This window comes from Asterias amurensis, chromosome 12, assembly GCF_032118995.1.
Source record: "Asterias amurensis chromosome 12, ASM3211899v1".
Classification (NCBI taxonomy): Eukaryota; Metazoa; Echinodermata; class Asteroidea; order Forcipulatida; family Asteriidae; genus Asterias; species Asterias amurensis.
The window spans coordinates 955249-974482 of NC_092659.1; the positions used below are offsets into that span (position 1 = coordinate 955249).

General features: G+C 36.9%; 1 protein-coding gene across 1 annotated transcript in view; it reads left to right on the forward strand.

The window, feature by feature from the left end:
- LOC139945011 (26S proteasome non-ATPase regulatory subunit 1-like) overlaps positions 1-19234 on the forward strand; it is a 61189-nt gene that overhangs the window by 35043 nt on the left and 6912 nt on the right. The window contains exons 17-19 of the mRNA XM_071942239.1: positions 15509-15623; positions 16184-16300; positions 17636-17738. Coding sequence (XP_071798340.1) covers positions 15509-15623; positions 16184-16300; positions 17636-17738 — 335 coding nt within the window. The remainder of the gene's footprint in view (positions 1-15508; positions 15624-16183; positions 16301-17635; positions 17739-19234) is intronic.

Here is a 19234-nt window from a genome sequence, read left to right on the forward strand (position 1 = left end):
TCTTTTACTTAGCATGATTCCAGTTATATTTTGTACAGGTGACTTTGTATTTTGGCTGGTAACCGTATTCTGGTAAGCATAATTGTTTTATGCTAAGCTATTTTTGTGCTTAAGCAGCTCTGAAATTGGTCAATAACTTCAATAATTTCTGTCAAAATTTGTTAACATAATTTCAAGAGTGAACAAATTATCAGCTGGACAATTTTTAGGTGTGCCCCCTGTCATCATGTAAAAAATGTAAACAAAAATCAGACGGTGCAATCTGTATAAAATAAAAGAATTAACGCTTCTTTGATTGAGCTGTGTACAAATCGGGGGCTGCTGGAAATCCAGCCTCTATCTCACGTGTAAACATGTGGTGTCTCACTGTCACATGTTATAAGGCCTATAGAAATATGTTTCTATTGGAACAACTGTAAATATGTACAGTCATTGTATTAAACATTTGAAACATTTGAGTGTTTGAAGTAGATTGTAAAGTACGTGTACTTTTATGAAAGATGTCTTGTCTCAACGCAAGAACCTGTTAATGCCTAATAGAGTAGGTCAGCTGTTTCAATATTCCGCAGCGCTATATCGGACAATGACCAACAATCCCTTATGTAGGCATTACCTTAAAGTAAGGTGATGGATTGATTTTTTGCCAACGTATTCCTGATTTAAAGAGGAATTTATCAAGAAAGCTACAACGAACATCACATGTGAACAGATTCAGCTGAGTACAGTGTCTACTTGTTGAGAAAACAGAGAGGGGGAAAAAAATTGTTTCAGTATTTACACAAGAAAGTCTCGTTCGACCGCATTTAGCGAGGTGATCAATCGCATCTCAGATTGCAGCATTTGCAAACAGACACCAACCCTCAGAAATATCGTAAACTAGTTCATGCATGAATCATTTCTAAGATTCAACTGCTGGGGCGATATCCTTTCTCAAAATAGTTTATAAGATCAACAGCTGCAGTGCTTCTCACCAAGTACCTTGTTATGGTCGTTAAGTTTTGGAGTATTTATCAATCTTTAAGTCATTCTTCTTTTCTCAACCAGTAACTCGTCCGCAAATACGTTGATACAGTGATGATTAAGTGGACTTATGTCAAGCCAAGTGTCACTTATTCAAATAAGTTGTTAATTTATAACAATCAATCCTTTTAGATCATCAACATGTTGTTGCTGTATATTTTAGTTTTCAGATGTTCGCTGGATCAATATGGACAAATTAATTAGGCCATTTGTACATGTTTTATTCATAAATTGTAAGAAGATCTTAAAGGTACTCTGCACGGGATTGGTAGATTTGACAAAAAAGTGCAGACAGTGTCCCTGTTTTGTGTGATAAACCAAATACATACTCTGTATGTACATAAAATAACAACACCTGAAACTTATAGTACTCCAGGAAACATTGATTTCATATTTCAGGGGTCGATTTCACAAAACTCTTCCTAACTTAGGACTAGTCCTAGGCAATGCTAAGAGGTAGGACTGGTCTGAAGTAACTCATCCTAACTTAGGACTAGTCCTATCTCTTAGCATTGCCTAGGACTAGTCCTAAGTTAGGAAGAGTTTTGTGAAATCGACCACTGGTCTTGATTTTTGTTCTTGAAGGGGCGCAGCAATTTGCCTCAGGTAAGAGGCACTTTTTTGAGGAAAATTAAACAGCAAAAATACAGGGCACTACAGCATTTGCAAATGACAATAAGGATTTTGTTTTAATCAAGTAGTACACCACAAGGATTTGGGGTTGAACTTTGGATGTTATTTTTCTCATGTTTTTGTATCCACAGAAGATTGGGTTTTTTATATCATTGAAATAAGTTACATTTTAATTTTTGTTTTATAGTCATGAGTCAGTGGGAAAATGTCATCCCTTCAATGCCTTTGCAATTTTGTTTGCACTCACATTTTCTCATATACCCTAAACTAATTATTTCATATTGCAAATTTGTCACGTTTGACAGTGTTTTAATTTAGCAACTTTCCACTTTCCAGTTTGCTAAGGGATTGGTTGTTGTAATATCAGATCAATATTTACAGAGTAACTAATCAAGGACAAAGCGAATAACAACCATATGGTCGTTGCTTTATCATACCAATCCATTCAAGGCATTGCAACAAGCTTGTTTAGTTTTTTGGGGTTTTCTAAGAAAATTAAAGTTGAATTTCAGCAATCGCAAACACGGATCAAAGCATGCCTTTGTAGAATAAGCCGTCATCGGTTCGTTCTGAAACCCAACTATTTCATCCAGAAGAGATTAAACAAAGATTTATTTCAATAGTTGTGAAAAATATTTAGAAAATTATTGGTGCGGGAAGTATTGTTTGGGAATGGTAGAAGCAGATTTGCCAATACGGAAAAAAAAAACAGTTGATGGTTGTGATATTGGTCAGTCGGGTTGACGTAGTGGTATCTTTCTTTGCCTACCACCTCTGGGATCCCTGTTCGAATCCCACCGGGGGCACTATGTGGATAAGGTTTTCAGTCCCTGCCTAATTGTGTGGGTTTTCCCTGGAAAAAAAATCTCTTGGGGGTTTCCCTCCCACATCTAAAACTTAACTTGTCATCTCTCCACAGGGTTTTTGCTAGCGCAATTATTGAGTGCACTTTTCTGAGAGTCCTTGGCTGCGCAATCAATGTAAATAAGTGAAATGAAAATATTTCTGCTGGTATTATATTTCCAGACATATCAACAAATACAAATTACCATTACCAGATTACAAATTATAATTAGCAATAAAAGAAGATTTTCCAAAATTGATTATGGGTCGAACCTTGAAAGATTTTTGTAATATTATTTGCCTTTTGCGATCTTGCTTACAATTTGAGCGCTATTTATGATATTATGAGGCAGATCACTTTTTAATTATTTATCTCACATGATTGTAAAGGTAAAAATATGAATAAAAATGTACAAATTTTAACAAAAAGGTAAAATTAGGAAAACAGGTTCAAATATGAATTTCAGATACTGCTAAGAAAGTTGTGTATGATTTATCATGAGCTGTCATTTTCATCTTCCCATCAAGGGGACTTGGCAAAGTCCCTCAAGGGGATAAAAAAATTAAAATTTTAAATATTTGTTGAAACTCCTGGCGCAAAAACAAGAACTGTGCAATACACTAAGACAACCAAAGTTCAAAAGCTATAGTTTCTGAAATAGATATGTTTTAAAATGTGATATAAACACAAACTGGCAACAGCCAATCTCTCTCATACAAACATTGGGTTCACATTTTTTATTATGAGTTACACAAACCAAGAAATTGTGATTCAGTAACTAGATGGCAATACTTAGTCTAGTCATTGTGAAATCAGCGGTTAGCTTGGTAGGATTCGAATCCACAACCTTGTTATTGAAAGTGCTGCAGTTTAGGTCATGCACTACATTCATAACAATTTACTAATCAGCTTCTAGTGGACCAATAACAAAACAATTTACACCAACTTATGAACCACAAGGGAGTCTGACTGGGTTAATTAGAAAACAATTTGGGGTGGTCAAAACAAAATTTACTGGGGCAAAGAAATATCGACTATAAATAACTAAAGGCATTTTTAGTTAGATGGCAAGTGAGGAAGAAATCGATCTTAATTTGATTTCTTTGAGAGAGGATGTTACTAGATTGATAATGAAAACAACCCCAAAAATGTCTCCTTTGGTGAAACAAATGTATCGTGTAATGTTTAAAGGCAGTGGACACTGTTAGTAATTGTCAAAGACTAGCCTTCACAGTTGGTGTATCTCAACATATGCATAAAATAACAAACCTTTGGAAATTTGAGCTACATCGGTCATCGAACTTGCGAGATAATAATGAAAGAAAAAAACACCACTGTCACACGAAGTTGTGTGCGTTTAGATGGTTGATTTCGAGACCTCAAGTTCTAAATCTGAGGTCTTGAAATCAAATTCGTGGAAAATGACTTCTTTCTCAAAAACTATGGCACTTCAGAAGGAGCCGTTTCTCACAATGTTTTAGACCATCAACCTCTCCCCATTATTCGTCACCAGGAAAGGTTCTATGCTAATAATTATTTTGAGTAATTACCAATAGTGTCCACTGCCTTTAAGAGAAAAGCTTTCCTCAAAAAAAACAACGGCTGAGAATAATGTATGTATGTAGGGCACATCATGATTGGATTCTTCATATAATGTACTAACCCTCATTAGCCTAAACCTACCTCCCTGACGCAACGCAAACTGTTTATGTAGCATAAGGTTACTGTCATACGATGTTCGAAAAAGTCGGCACAAAATAGTTTTATGTCCATGGAGACACAACACACTTGGCCCTTAAGGCACATTCGTAGACCGTCAATTATGTGCACCCAAATCACAGGAAGTTTCATTACTTTTGTCAACATCTGAAGATGCCCAGCTATGTTTTCACAGCGTTTTCAAGACACGAACAACTCCCAAAGCATGAATTTTTTTCTCAGATTTTTTTTATGGTTGATGTTCGTTCATGAATGCTATGGCCAGGGATGTGGTTGGTACCTGTCGACACTTTGTTAAACGTGGATGGATTCAATGTTCTTGTGAAAATACAGTGCTGGTTTTTGGCTGTTTTTTAAACAAGTATCGATATATATTTTAGCTTAAACTTTTGTTTCATTTTTCTTTATAAAGTTGCCTATAAATGAGCATTTTGTTGATAAAAACCAATGTGTGACCCTATCTTAGAGACAGCCAAACAGTAAGATTGTTTTCAGAATGTCATTCTCACCCGCAAAATTGTATTCTTCCTTATAATTTTGTCTATAAATAAGCATTTTGTTGACCAAAAAAAAACAATGTTCGTCTCTACCTTAAGGATTTTACTCATGACATTCCTCAAAAAGTAAGATTGTTTGCTAGAATGATGTTCTTACTCACCAACTCTCGTGCAAAATCCCTGGATTGTGGATGTAGAAATCTCACCCTGTCGACAGTCATCATCGTAAACCACAACCCTCGAGTTAATGGCTCTTTGTTAAGTTACCTTTGTTAATTAAGCGACTGTGATTGGCACCTGATGCCTTTTAAGAGTTCCTCTCCGCTCAATGAGGACCTGTTAAGACTGATTATCTAGTAGTTGCATTGCGTTCGTCCTTATTATTGGCTGAAGGTGAGTTTCATTGATTGTAAAATCGAGATTTCTCACAGTTGACTTCGTTATTTTTTTTTCTATCCCGTAAGAGAATAATTGTTTCATCAGTAGAAGATTAGATTCAGGAAAAAGAGTCAGAGTGTTAAAGATTTCCTCCCATCTCCACGCAACAAGGACCAGATTCCTCAAAACGATTCCTCCACAACTCCCTAAGTTTACTAGTACACAACTCGATACGGGATTGACATTTCACACTCCATGACGTTCCATCCGGCCTTAATGGCGATATTATATATGACCAGGTATCCGTGGTAACTGACGAGGCATCTGTGTATTGCTCCCTCGTTGACAGGCAGACTACAACTGACAACTAAAGTGAAAAGACCCTTGGTATAAACCATGGAGGAGGTAATAGGTTTGACCATAGCAGCATAATTAAACCATGTGTAGAGAGGATGTATGCATGCTCTGCTGGGCATTCTCTCCATTGGCTTACGGACGGACACGGACAGAGAACAAAAAAAAACATTGATTGAAACGACAAGTGGCCACTGTAGAGCAGACGTCATTACAGATTTGTTTACTAGTGGCTGAGGTCACTGCAGCTTCTACAAGACCTATGGCTAGTGAATTGTTTATCTAATGTCTGACCATGTCTCATTGTTTGCATCCACTGTTGTCTTTTGTTTCCAGACTTCTGTGGAAAAGTTGGTCTCCATGACACTTTGTGAAATGAAATACATCTTCCTTGAGTATAAGGTGTTTGGTTGTCTGGGGTATTAGTTTCGTAATAGGAAATGGTTAGTGCGTCATTTGTAAGAGGGAATTACTCTGTAAAGTCCGTTTCGTAAGAATTGTCATAAATACGGAGTAAAACTTCATTTATGGATCATTGTGTTTAGAAAGAAACTTCTGACTAATTACTGTGAAACCAAACGCTTCTCCAGCCAGAGCATTTCCAAACGGACACCAACCCTCAGAGATCTGAATCGCTTTTTAGATTCAAATGTTTTCTTGACTACCACCAGCGTTATGACAAGAAAGTTTTTGAATAGAAATTACAAATTTTTGGGGGGGTCTTTACCAAATGATGGCCCAACTTTTAAGAGGAAAAAACGTTTACAGGTGGAATGGCATTTATAAATTAATGTATATTTATTCAGTTAGTTGGTTACCAATTATCTCAAATTTACATAATTTTTATATTCACATAAAAAAAAATCAAGGTCTTTTTGAAAATGGCTTTTTTAAAAGCTTATCTGGGTATATTAATTAACTCAAAAATCTCTTGACCAGCAAATTTATAAGCCCTTAAGACAAATTTTGTAATTGTGAGTAGGTGGGTCAAACGAACTAAATAAAAATCAAATTCAGTTTACAGTTAAAACAACAGAAGCACAAAACATAATTTTTAAAGGGTAAAATACCCAGCAGTCTCTTCTAATTCATCTGTTATGTCTGTGCTGTCTAGTGTTATCAGTCAACCTTCTTCCGTTAGCCAACCTCCATCCCTAATGGGGAGATGGCAAGCATTTGCTCAAATACAAGGCTGCATGCTTCGAACTTGGGAAAAGCCATTTCAAACTGGGATAAACAGAGCTTAAATATCTGCTAAAAATGAGGCATTACTTCATTCTTCAGCGTATAATTAGTCTGTCAATATTTAAAAATAAAATATTGGGGTGGGTGGCTTGCTTGGTCAAACCAAATTTAAAAAAAGGCTTAAACGTTGACCTTTTCTGAATAGGCCCTTATTATTGACTGATTGTTTACATTTGTTTTTAGCATTCTAAGGATTCAACAAAATGTCCACGTTTGATTTCCTGACCCCCCCCCCCTCCCCCAGGTAGTAGTTAAAACAAGCAGGACAGTACTATTCAGAGCTACATATGAAGTCTCTCAAATTCCAAAATCCACTCTGCGGCAGTAGAATAAATAGCAAGACAAGCTCTCAAAGAACAAATCTACACAGCAAAGTAGATACTGTATATAAACTCACGGTGTTACCACAAATTACCAGAAATTTCTGATTGTTGGGACGTTCAGTCACCCTCTACTGCGTGGTTTTGATTGATACATACGTTAGGTTATTGGAACCTACTGTTCAATCGTATATAGTTGTAGATACAACTAACCTGTAAAATATTCACTTTAAAGGCAGTGGACACTATTGGTAATTGTCAAAGACTAGCCTTCACAGTTGGTGTGTCTCAACATAATGCATAAAATAACAAACATGTGAAAATTTGAGCTCAATCGGTCGTCGAAGTTGCGAGATAAAAATGAAAGAAAAAAACCCTTGTCACACGAAGTTGTGTGCGTTTAGATGGTTGATTTCGAGACCTCAAGTTCTAAATCTGAGGTCTCGAAATTCAAATTCGTGGAAAATTACTTCTTTCTCGAAAACTATGGCACTTCAGAGGGAGCCGTTTCTCACAATGTTTTATACGATCAACCTCTCCCCATTACTCGTCACCAAGTAAGGTTTTATGCCAATAATTATTTTGAGTAATTACCAATAGTGTCCACTGCCTTTAAATGGTGGTACATGCAAAGTACCCTATTGGGAACATTAGCAATGTAGCGTTGGATTGCTTTCTAGACATAGAATGTTGACATTGACTTGTTTCTTCAGTTACAGTGTAATGTAATGCCCAAGACTACTGTAATCTACGTCTTTCAAGATGATTTGATGACAACGTGAACACATGGTTACAATATTAAACAGTCGTCCCCCCCCCCCTCTGCTCCTTTTATGAGCGGTCTCATTGATCAGAAATTCATCTCAACCTTCAACTAGGCCAAGGTGTTTTGCGTTTACAACTTAATGGAGAAAAAAAAACATTACACAGTTTGGAGAAATTGATGGTTTGTTTATCAGCTGTTGAACAAACTTTTACTGACAAAGTCAAGTTTGGATAAACTGGAGGAGGAAATAACAAAGTGTGTTGGGAATGTTGATATCAAGGACTAACTACCTTATATCAAGGAAATAGATTCATTGACGCCTGAAATTAAGAAGATTAAACTTAACTTGTCCACATGTGGAGTAGTTCTCGGTTACAACTTCAAAATCAAATGGTCTCAGGTAATAATGGATAAGGTCAAAGAATTTTAAAGATAATTTTAGGAATTTTTCCAGGGTTTTTTTAAGGTAGATTTCATGATATCATGGGTTTTAAGACTTATTGAACATGTGATCATCGCAATTATTTTATTACATTTCCAACCTATGACGTCTCAACTCTTGTGATTTTACGCCTCAACCCTTGGGGTTTACATCTGGACCCTTGTGATTTTACACATCTACCCTTGTGATTTTACATCTCTACCCTTGTGATTTTACATCTCTACCCTTGTGATTTTGAGCCTCGACCCTTGTGATTTTACATCTTGACCCTTGTGATTTATATAAGTGTAACCAAGTTTATCCTGAAACGCTAAGAGAGAAAAACAAATCTAGACGGAGAGAGCAGCCTGAGTGTTAGATTAAAATGGCCCAGGCGTTTTTCCTCGGACTCGTCGCGGTATCCGCAACATCTCTGTCCAGTGGAACAACAACCAAGGCTTATGAGAAGAATCAATTTGTACTGCAGTGTCACTTCTGTTACGTCCTTGTAATGATTAACAAGATCATTGTGTCTCCAAATAAAACAAATAAAACCTCCTCACGGACTCCAAGAGAGAGAGAAAAAGAAACATTACTGGATTGACGTCAGAAGGTCTGCCTTTAAATAGCCATCCAGAGATTGCAGATATTAAATGCAGTTTAAGCACAGTTGGCTCTCTGTCCCTTTTCTTTAAAGGCACTGGACACTTTTGGTAATTACTCAAAATAGTTATTAGCATAAAAAAATACTTGGTAACAAGCAATGGAGAGCTGTTGATAGTGTAAAACATTCGGAGAAACGGATCCCTTTAAAGAAACGTTGTTTTTGAGAAAGAGGTAGTTTCTCGCTCAAATAATTATTTGAATCTGATAAAGACTTCAGGCTTGAAGCCTTTTTTAGGCATCTAAAAGCATACAAATTTGTGCAACAAAGTGTTTTTCTTTTATTATTTTCTTGCAACTTCGATGACCAATTGAGCCCAACTTTCAAAGATTTGTTTTTTTACGCATATTTTGGGATACAACAAGTGAGAATACTGGTCTTTGACAATGACAAAATATGTCCATTGCCTTTGATGTGAACAATTTAACATGGCCATTTTCTGGATTAAATGTAGCGTTCACACTATACTTTTCATGGCTAAAACTTCTACAGATTAACAGACCCTAAACTGGCTTTATAATCAGGGTAAAATTTAACCCTGCCCAGGTCTAGGGTATGTCCCACCAATCTCGGTGTTATTATGAAACTGGGTTAACTTTTCTCTGGGTTAGATATTAAAGTGTAAAACTGAAAGCAATCTCTGGGTCAGTTTTAACGAATACTTTTTATACGAGTCGCCAATTATACAGATGAAAGGTAGGTAGTGTGAAAAGGGCTACGAGTTGTCCATTTGACGACAATAAAAGGGGGTCTGGTTTTATTTGGATTTCTCAAAAGAAAGATCAAACTAGAGCCGGCATTTTGTTGATGTAGGTCTAAAGTGCCTGTTTGGATCTCAAGCCACAAATGGATCCACAAAAGGAAATAAAGAGGAAAGAAAAAAGAAAAGGAGAAATTGACGGGCGAAATTGACGGGCGTGAAATTAATTGAATTTTCTTAATGGCGGTTCAAAGACGTCGTACTTTTGATTTTCTTTCAACTAACTCATTTAACGAAATTCAACATCACCGCAGGCCTGGAGTTTCATCTTTGAGAGGGCAAGGCCATTTTCATTTTGCAAAGGGCACTTCCATTGTAAAATCTTAAAGTCTATGGGATACTTTTGAAGGTGGCACCAAGGCCAAGATGGTGGCAATGACATCAGTGGGTTCTGTGTGATTCGAGGCCTGTCACTGACCTGCCGTCGATTTCACAAAACTCTCCCTAACTTAAGACTAATCTTAGGACTTAGGACGAGTCCAAACCCTGCACTGTAGCATGCAGACCTTAAGATTAATCCTAAGTTAGGATGAGTTACTCGTCCTAACTCGAAGATAAGACAAGTCCTAACTCTTTGTGAAATCGACGGCTGATTCTTTTTCAACTAGTTTATTTTAAGAAATAGACATCACTGAAATGAGCTGGGCACAGTTTTTTTTTTAGATCTTCGTGGTTGGAAAGTATTGCTTCACAAATTGATGTGAAGGGAACATTCTTTCATTCTACAGGTAATGAGAGGAAGTATACAACCCCTAAAAAATATTGACACAAAAGAAAACATTTAATTAGAAACCATCTGAGAAACTGACTGGATCATTGTTTTTAATGATTTGGAGTTGAACAAATACAAATATAATTGTGTTTTTTGTTCATTAGTTAACCTTCAGTCTGACTGACACAAAAGAAAACATTTAATTAGAAACCATCCGAGAAACTGACTTGGTCATTGTTTTTAACGATTTTGGGGTTGAACAAATACAAATATAATTGTATTTTTGTTCATAAGATAACCTTCAGTCTGATAAATATTATTCTGTTGATTATTGAAGAACACTCACCCATTTTACAAATGAGTAGATCTGCTTCAAACTGGTCAAATTTTGAGCAATTTTGCATAGCAAAATATTTAGACTGGAAAGTTTTGTGCACACTGAATGCTAATAATATTGGGTTGCAAAAGTGTGTAGCAACTGAGACATGTTGTTGAGCATTGTGCTCTGCTATACAAAGGAAATCTTTCGCTGATAGACTTTTTTTCTCATTTCATATCTGGCCTTGTAAAAAACAATTCTGGTCCAGTTACCTTTTTGAGCCACAATTCATGTGTTGTGGATTTTCACCCCGAATTTGAGCCCTGGTTTAATACAAATTGGTATGTAAGGGCAAAAAAACAAAAAACTTGGACATTCTTGATAAGGCGGGGTGGTTTTCTGTTTTTTTTCCAGAAATATTCAAAGTTCTACACGGTTTCTTGAATCAACACGTTACCTACTTTATTTATGTGTAGTCTGCCTGTTTACTCCCTGGTGTAGCCTCCTGTATCATCCTTGGCATCTTAGATCCAAAGACTGACTGGTTGTTACTCTAAATAATCAAAGGTCTTGTCCTCACATGGGAACACACTACGCACTGATCATGTCTCAAAAACAATTTTTTCTAAGTTATATGTTGATATTTGTTTTTGAAGACAAATTTAAGTACATAAAGCTACTGAACTCATTTTCAAAGTTAGATTTCCACTTTTCACTGTGACATGTAGAACCGTAGCAGGAGTACACTGTTTGAAATATCAAGACCACACCAGCTCTTTTCAGAGCCAACACTACTCCCAAAATACTTTCAGACACATAGTTTTACCTGCAAGTTTACTAGCCGTAGTTACTTCTTATCTTATTTCCACAACATACAAAGCTTCGAACATCACTTAAGAATCAGAGATTAGGCCGCCAAAGGGTCTTGTATTTTTTTTAAGACATTGTGTTGAGAAGTGGTTATGTCTTAGGAGGATGCGGAATGCTCTAAGCACAACAACATTGGGAGTTTCACTGATATTTATGGACATACCTGGCCACCTCCTTTCACTGAATGCACCCATCTTTCTAAGCGGAAATCTCACCCTAGGCAAAACTGGAAATAGCGCATTGTTCTGAAGTTGGTAAAAGCAAAAAGGAAACATGGAAGGAGGGAGGAATCCTTGGTGTATGCCCATGGGATATTACCTTTTGCACAATGCGGAAGATCAACAAGACAGTTAATGTCTTTGCAAATGGTGTCTTGCAGGTGACAATCACCTGATAGTTATTAGGTTTGGGGGATCAGGATGAAGCGGAGAGAACGGGACCACACACCTTCTTTATGATTGAATGGGGGTGTCAAAGGTGTATGACTAATTGTGTCTTGAGTCTTGGTGTGGTTGTAGGAACATAGCGCACGGACTAGTAGGAGGCTGTTAGAACGTGGGCCTAGAGTTAAGAAAACATTGAAGTTGTTATATCATGTATCAGGTTTCAGAGAAACACCCATGAGAATCTCATTGTGCAAGTAAGATCTATTACAAATCTTTAATAACATCTTGTAACCACTAGGAGAAGGCACTAGGGACAAACCAAGGATGCTATTTGTACTCAGCTAATCTCAAGGACTTAAGCCATGTTCACATTGGATTTTTTTGGGGGTAAATTTAACTGAGGTAAACTAACCTGGGCACAATTTCATGGAGCTGCTTTGAAAAGCATAAAGTATTGCTGAACAATTTTCTGCCGAACAGAAATGAGCATGATAGGCTACCAGTCACTATTGAACCAAATTTATGAGATATTTTCTAGGGGGTTATTCAAACAAAAGCAGTTAACATACGTACATTTTAAACTGTATAGAATGTTCTCTTTCATTACATTTTGGTGTTGTAAAATAAATACTGGTCCTGTAGATAATAAAAATTTTACTTGCAGGTACAATCATAATTTATATTAAAGCATTTTTGTGGGATTGTTGGCTCAGAAAAGAGCTGGTCTCGATGTTTCAAACATTCTATGTACTCTGCTCATCTTCAGGAGACATTGTAACCTACAAACCCTGTGGTCTTGTGATTTTTACAACTAAGTTTTGAGCCCTGATTCTGCTCATCACATTTATTGTCACCTCTTCTAAAGGCTCTGGACACATTTGGTAATTGACAAAGACCAGTTATCTCACTTGGTGCATCTCAACATATTGCATAAAATAACAAACCTGTGAAAATTTGAACTCAATTGGTTATCGAAACTGCAAGAGAATAATGAAGGAAGTCACACCATTGTTACACAAATGTGTGTGCTTTCAGATGCCTAAAAAGGCTTCAGGCCTAATTGCTTTTAATATTTGAGTGAGGAATTTCCTCTTTCTCAACAACTGCATCATTCAGAGGGAGTCATTTCTCACAATGTTTTATACTTACATTAGCTCTCCATTGCTCGTTACCAAGTAAGTTTTTATGCTAACAATTATTTTGAGTAATTATCAAAACCGTCCAGTGCCTTGAAGACTCAATTAATGAGAAACCAGTGCGATGTGATTTCTAATTCTGTTATGACTTAATTCACACAGCCTTGCAAAGATTTTTAATGTCAAAGGGTCATAATCCACAAAGAAATGCTTCATTACTGTGAGGGCAAGGACTTTTGTCTTCATCAAAGTGCACTTTGAAAGGGCACCAGGGCAATGGCCAGGGGGACGAAACTTTACAAAGAGCTGTTGATGTTAAACAATATTTTTTAGAAACCTTGTACTGTAGCTTACAAGAAAGAGATATGTTTTCATACAGAAAATGAATATGTAAAAGGCTTCAAGCAAAACAAACTTTTTCAGAAAGCACACAATTCTATGCAACCAAGGTGGTTTTTTTTGTGTGTTTTTTAGCAAGATTGATGACCAATTGAGCCCAAATGTTCACAGGTTTGTTATTTGATGAGTATGTTGAGATACAACATATAGGAATCAGGTCTTTACCCAATAGTACACCCTGCTTTTGAACGCTGCTTAGTTGCTTTTTAACTGTCATTCAAATAATGATAAACTATAATACTATATTGTTTTATAAGACTATAATGCAGTACCCGCTGCTAAAGTATAGGATTCGAACTGCCCCTAGCTACCGGGCAATCATGGTGGTCTAGTTGGCATGACACTGCTCTAGAATTGCAACGGTTGTGGGTGCGAATCCCACCCGAACAGTATGCCTGTTTTTTTTTTTTACAGAGCTTGGGAAAGTCCTGAGTAAACAGTGCTGTTACACACATCAGTGTACAGTGTATATATGGGTTAAACCAAAATTAATACATGTATGTAAGACAATGGGTAAATCAACATAATTTATTGATTTGTGATCCTTATTACATAACAATTGGTTATTTGTGGCGGTCTTGAATTGTGACGTCATTCATTCAGGAGTTCTGAATCACGTCAAAGGAAGACTCCCAAAAAACGTAAATAACTAATTAATAGCTTGCTTGAGAGGGGACGAACAAGTCCAAATAGAGTGGGTTCTAATTGCCTGTTTGTTTAGTTTAATTAACAATAGGACTAATTGACAGGTGTGTGTTCTCAATTTGTAGTTAAGAGGGTGGCGGCAAAAAAAAATTGAACTAATTTAGGGAAGTTAATATGTCATTAAGGAATCTGGGATGGCCGTGTCAATGAACTGTGTTTTTGGTGTTTACTTATTGAATTGCTTGTAAGACACTGCTCTAATTACACTGTTGACATCTTTAAGACCAGTTGAAGTCTCTTCTAAATAAAGCATTCATCCCTTAAATTTAATTAATTTTGATTTTTTTTATAATCAAGTGAGGCTAGTTCAGTGTTGAAAAGCTCTATTTCGTAGGAAAAAAGGCCCATTGAAAAAGGTGCTGGACCAGTAAATGATTAAGCTAAATGGTCCTGCTAGTCATTGTCAAAAGTAAAGGAAAATCCCTGTTAATATGACAACTCTCTCAAATATTGTTTTATTCACAGCCATGACTTTCTCATCACCAAAATCTGTGAATCTTAAGGCCTTGTCACACTTCAAAGCAATTTACAAGCAACCAGACAATCTCAAATAAGAAATGGCATTTGAAAGTCCACATATTTTGCTTTGGGATCATAAAACTGTGTTTAAAAATGTACTCCTGTGCTACAGAAGTAGTTGTCCTGTAGCATGCAATGCAGTTGGTTGCCTCAACCAAGTCGCCTGCAAAAGTTGCCCCGTGTGACAATGCCCCACTGATGTAATGATTGTGTTTAGATCTCATATCATGAAGACGAGCAGAGTATACTGTGCGAAACATCGAGACCACACCTGCTTTTCTCAGAGCCAACACTCCCACAAAAGAGATAATAATAATAATAACACTGAAGTCTTACATAGCGCACGTATCTACCAAACAAGGTACTCAAGGCGCTGAGTATATACAAACTTTCAGAAAGATAGGTTATTGCAGTGATGGATTCTGAGAGTCAGACCCAATTATTTAGCACCTTATAAGGGTTTACAAGGTGCTACGGCGCATACAGCAGCCACAGCCAGGAGCACAGGGGCGAACCCCTTCTCTTTTCGATAAGTGCACTGGGTTCTTTTACATGCGTTACACAACACATGGGACCAACAGCTTTACGTCCCATCCGAAGAACGAGACAATGGTTAAGTGTCTTGCTTAAGGACACAAGTGTCACGGCTGGGGATACACATGGTTGTGTCCGTAAGTTTACTATTTGTTTATAGTTTCTTCCTATTTATCCACACCATGCAAAGCCTGAAACCATTCTTAGATCTCATCATCTTAGATCTCATCATCTTAGATCTCATCATCTTAGATCTCATCATCTTAGATCTCATCTGTTTTCTTTCAATGCTTTTCTCTTTGTGCAGGACACCAGAGCAAGTGCCCAGTGTAGTCTCCCTCTTGTCTGAGAGTTACAATCCACATGTCCGTTATGGAGCAGCAATGGCTTTGGGAATCTCCTGTGCTGGGACTGGAAATAAGGTATTCAATTATACTAATGATAATTTGAGTTTTATATTGCGGCCCTTATATAAAGTTTATCTAAAGCCCATGACACGTTTCAAAATATCTCTGTCACTGTGTATTTTGTCCCGTATATCTTTTTATGGTTCTTCCTGTCTATTTTACAAATCTATCTCCATTTGTGAAAGAGATCCAAAAATTAGGCAAGTACCCAAACCACAGCGTGAGGATACATTCGTCCCGCTAACAGAGAACTAATAACTGCTTGTTTTTCCTAGATGTATTGATCTCTTTACAGCACTATGTTGATTATTAATTCAAATATGTATCAACCATTTAATCGTACTGTATTGATTTCTATCTTCAAGATGTATTGATCACTTTACTATACTGTATTGATTATAATTACCAACATGTATTGATCAGTAACTATACTGCATTGATTATAACCACTTTACCATACTATACTGATTATAACTACTAACACTGTATTGATCACTTTACAACACTATATATTGATTATTATCTTCACCATGTATTGATCACTTCACAATACCATATTGACTATTTGTCTTCAGGATGTATTGAATCTTCTAGAGCCGATGATCAATGACCCAGTTACTTACGTCAGGCAGGGAGCTCTGATTGCTTCAGCGATGGTTCTTATACAACAGAATGAGAACACTTGTCCCAAGGTAAGCTTTACAACTGTCTAACGATTTATTGATTATTGATCAATCGATGAATTGATGCCTTACTGTTGAAAGTATATTGACTTTATTGAGACTGACAACACAAGCTAAAATGTCCCCGCTAAACGGTGAAATACGCTTGACATAAGCACGAATTTCCCTGCTTCCGTAAGCGCCGATTCTTTGTCCTTGGCCTGAGCTGGCAGATCATACCAGCAGGGGCCCCATTTTCATAGAGCTGCTTAGCACGAAAATTTACTAAGCATGAAATTTCTTCCTTGATAAAAACAGGATTACCACCAATTTCCATGTGTTGCATTTTGCTTGTTACGTGGAAATGTGGTTGGTAATCCTGTTTTTATCAGGGCAAACATTTCATGCTAAGCAAATTTGTGTGCTCGGCAGGTCTATGAAATTGGGCCCAGGACAGTTACAGAGTTTATGTCATTGTAATCCTTCACTAATCTATGAGATGAGGTTAACCTTGTGTTAGAACTCGATCCCTCCTAATTGAGAACTCGCTAAATCTCAATCTTGATTTTAATTATCCTCAGCGAATCACTAGGACTATAGTCTGCTTTGTTCTGTCCCTCTTTTGTGGAATGTAGCAATCATTAGTTTTTAGGTTTAGGGAAAGATTGTTGTCATAACCTTTGTGCATTGTATTTCTTGAGACCTTGCATAAGTATCTCTTTACATGTAGGGTCATGGAGGGGTCAATACACCAACAAATTAATGACAATTAAACTTTACTTGGTGAGAAGCAGTACAGCTGTTGGTAATATAAACTATTATGAGAAAGGATTTCCTTCAAAGTAAAATGGTTCGGATAACTTTTTTACCCATAAATAATTGGATCTGAGAAAAGATTATGGATCATTTTTCAGAATTCTGAGGGTTGGTCAAAATTCTGAGGGTTGGTGTCTGTTTTTTGCAAAGGTAACGGGTTCGAATCCCATCAAAGTAATATGTGATTTTTATTTCACAGAGCTTGTGAAAGTACTGAGTATACAGTGCAAACACACATCGGTGTATATGGGTAAAACAAAAATTAATATTCTTTATCGTTTAAATCGTTGCGGTACCTGCTGCAAAAATATAGGATTTGAACTGCCTCTAGCTACCGGGCAATCTCGGTGGTCTAGAATTGCAAAGGCTTTGGGTTCGAATCCCACCAGAGTAATATGCCTGAGGGGTTTTTCACAGAGCTCGGGAAAGTACTGAGTATACAGTGCTAACACAAATATGGGTGAAACCAAATTGAGCATTCATTATAGCATTACACATTTCACAACAGAAGATCGGAAGACTAAAACCAACATGTCTGTTTGTCTGTAGGTTGCACATTTCCGTAGTGTCTACACAAAGACAATCAGTGATAAACATGAGGACGTGATGGCCAAGTTTGGCGCCATCTTGGCTCAAGGAATTATTGATGCAGGTAAGATTCCTTTCCTGTTACTCCTCTTTCAATAACTCATAAATATATTCACTTCATCATTCTCACATTACATCTTGACCCAATTTCATAGAGCTGCTAAAGCACAAAAAAGTAGCTAAGCACAACAAAATTATGCTTACCAAAATAAGGATACCAGCCAAAATACCATGTCACTTGTACATTTTTTGACTGGTATCCTGCTCATTTCTGCTAAGCAGAACATTGTTAAGCAAATTTTCTGCTTTTAAGCAGAGCTCTGTGAAATTGGGTCCTGCTCAGAACTCTAAGGTCATTAGTGCAATTTGTAAGGGTTTGATAAATTGCTTTTGCATATTTTGGAGCTCCTGGTAATGAGGGTTATTGATCAAAAGTTGTCCTCAATGTAATTGTTTGGCAAACATTAATTTGTTGATTTTCATCTATTTTTTAAAACTTTTATCCATTTTTTATTTAATGACCTTTTGATCACCGCAAAATATATGAAATTGCCATTTGTGATCTTAAAATGTAAGCAGACGATTAGTTCTTTGGATATTTGAGCTTGTTGTTCTTATTAGTTGTTGACGCTTATGTTACGTCTGCAAGTCTCTCTACCTTTACACTATTTTTCATTTTTCTAACAACTCTCTAAGTGTTTTGAAATAACCGTGATCACCTTTTGAAATGAAATTTTCAGATGTTGGTTTTATTGTGTACACCTACATTTATATAGAATTAAAACATGTGAACGGTTAATTGTGAACGGTGTATGATTTAAACCAATTCACATTTAAAGTCCTTCAAGAAAATTAGCGTTCTTGAGAAAGTTTCCCTCCTACACCTTTTTAAAAAATTGCTGTTGTACGATTCGCATCCCAAAAGGTCAATAAGATCAACTTGATCATTAAAAAGAAACTGTTTAAGGACTCTCGCCTAATCTCTGCCAGATTTAGTTAAGGTTGATATTGATTGGGTTCTTGTGAATTGTCCTTGAATTGAAATCACACAATTTTGTTTTAAAAACCTTGTTTAAAGAGGTAAACCTTGTTAAACGAGGTTTAACAAGTCACGAAAACACCGGACTTGTCTTCTCTTGAGGTTACTGGCCTGACACTAAAATCACTGGCTTCTGACCGGTGGTCCAGTGTAAAAATCAAGCCCTGCTGTTGTCAGTATTTTTATGCGGAGACACTGCTCGCAGGTATTGTAACTAAATGGTCGCCCCACTTTCAAACATCTTGCCATGTGCCTGTTAGGGGGTAAGAGAGGGGCAAGAAAGGGGCAAGAGAGGGGGAGGGGATGAGGAAGAGGGGCAGGAGAGGGATAAGAGGGTTGTGAGAAACAGTCCTCCATGGTGGTATTGTTTTACCTGTTGCTAGGACCATCTCAAGAGGGGTGTTATACTTTCTCCATTAATTGCCCGTCTGACGCAACGTATTCATTAACTCAACAACACTAGTGTCATTATGAGGGTCGTTAGTGTGATTAGGAGGGGGTCATCGGCAATTATCAAAGTT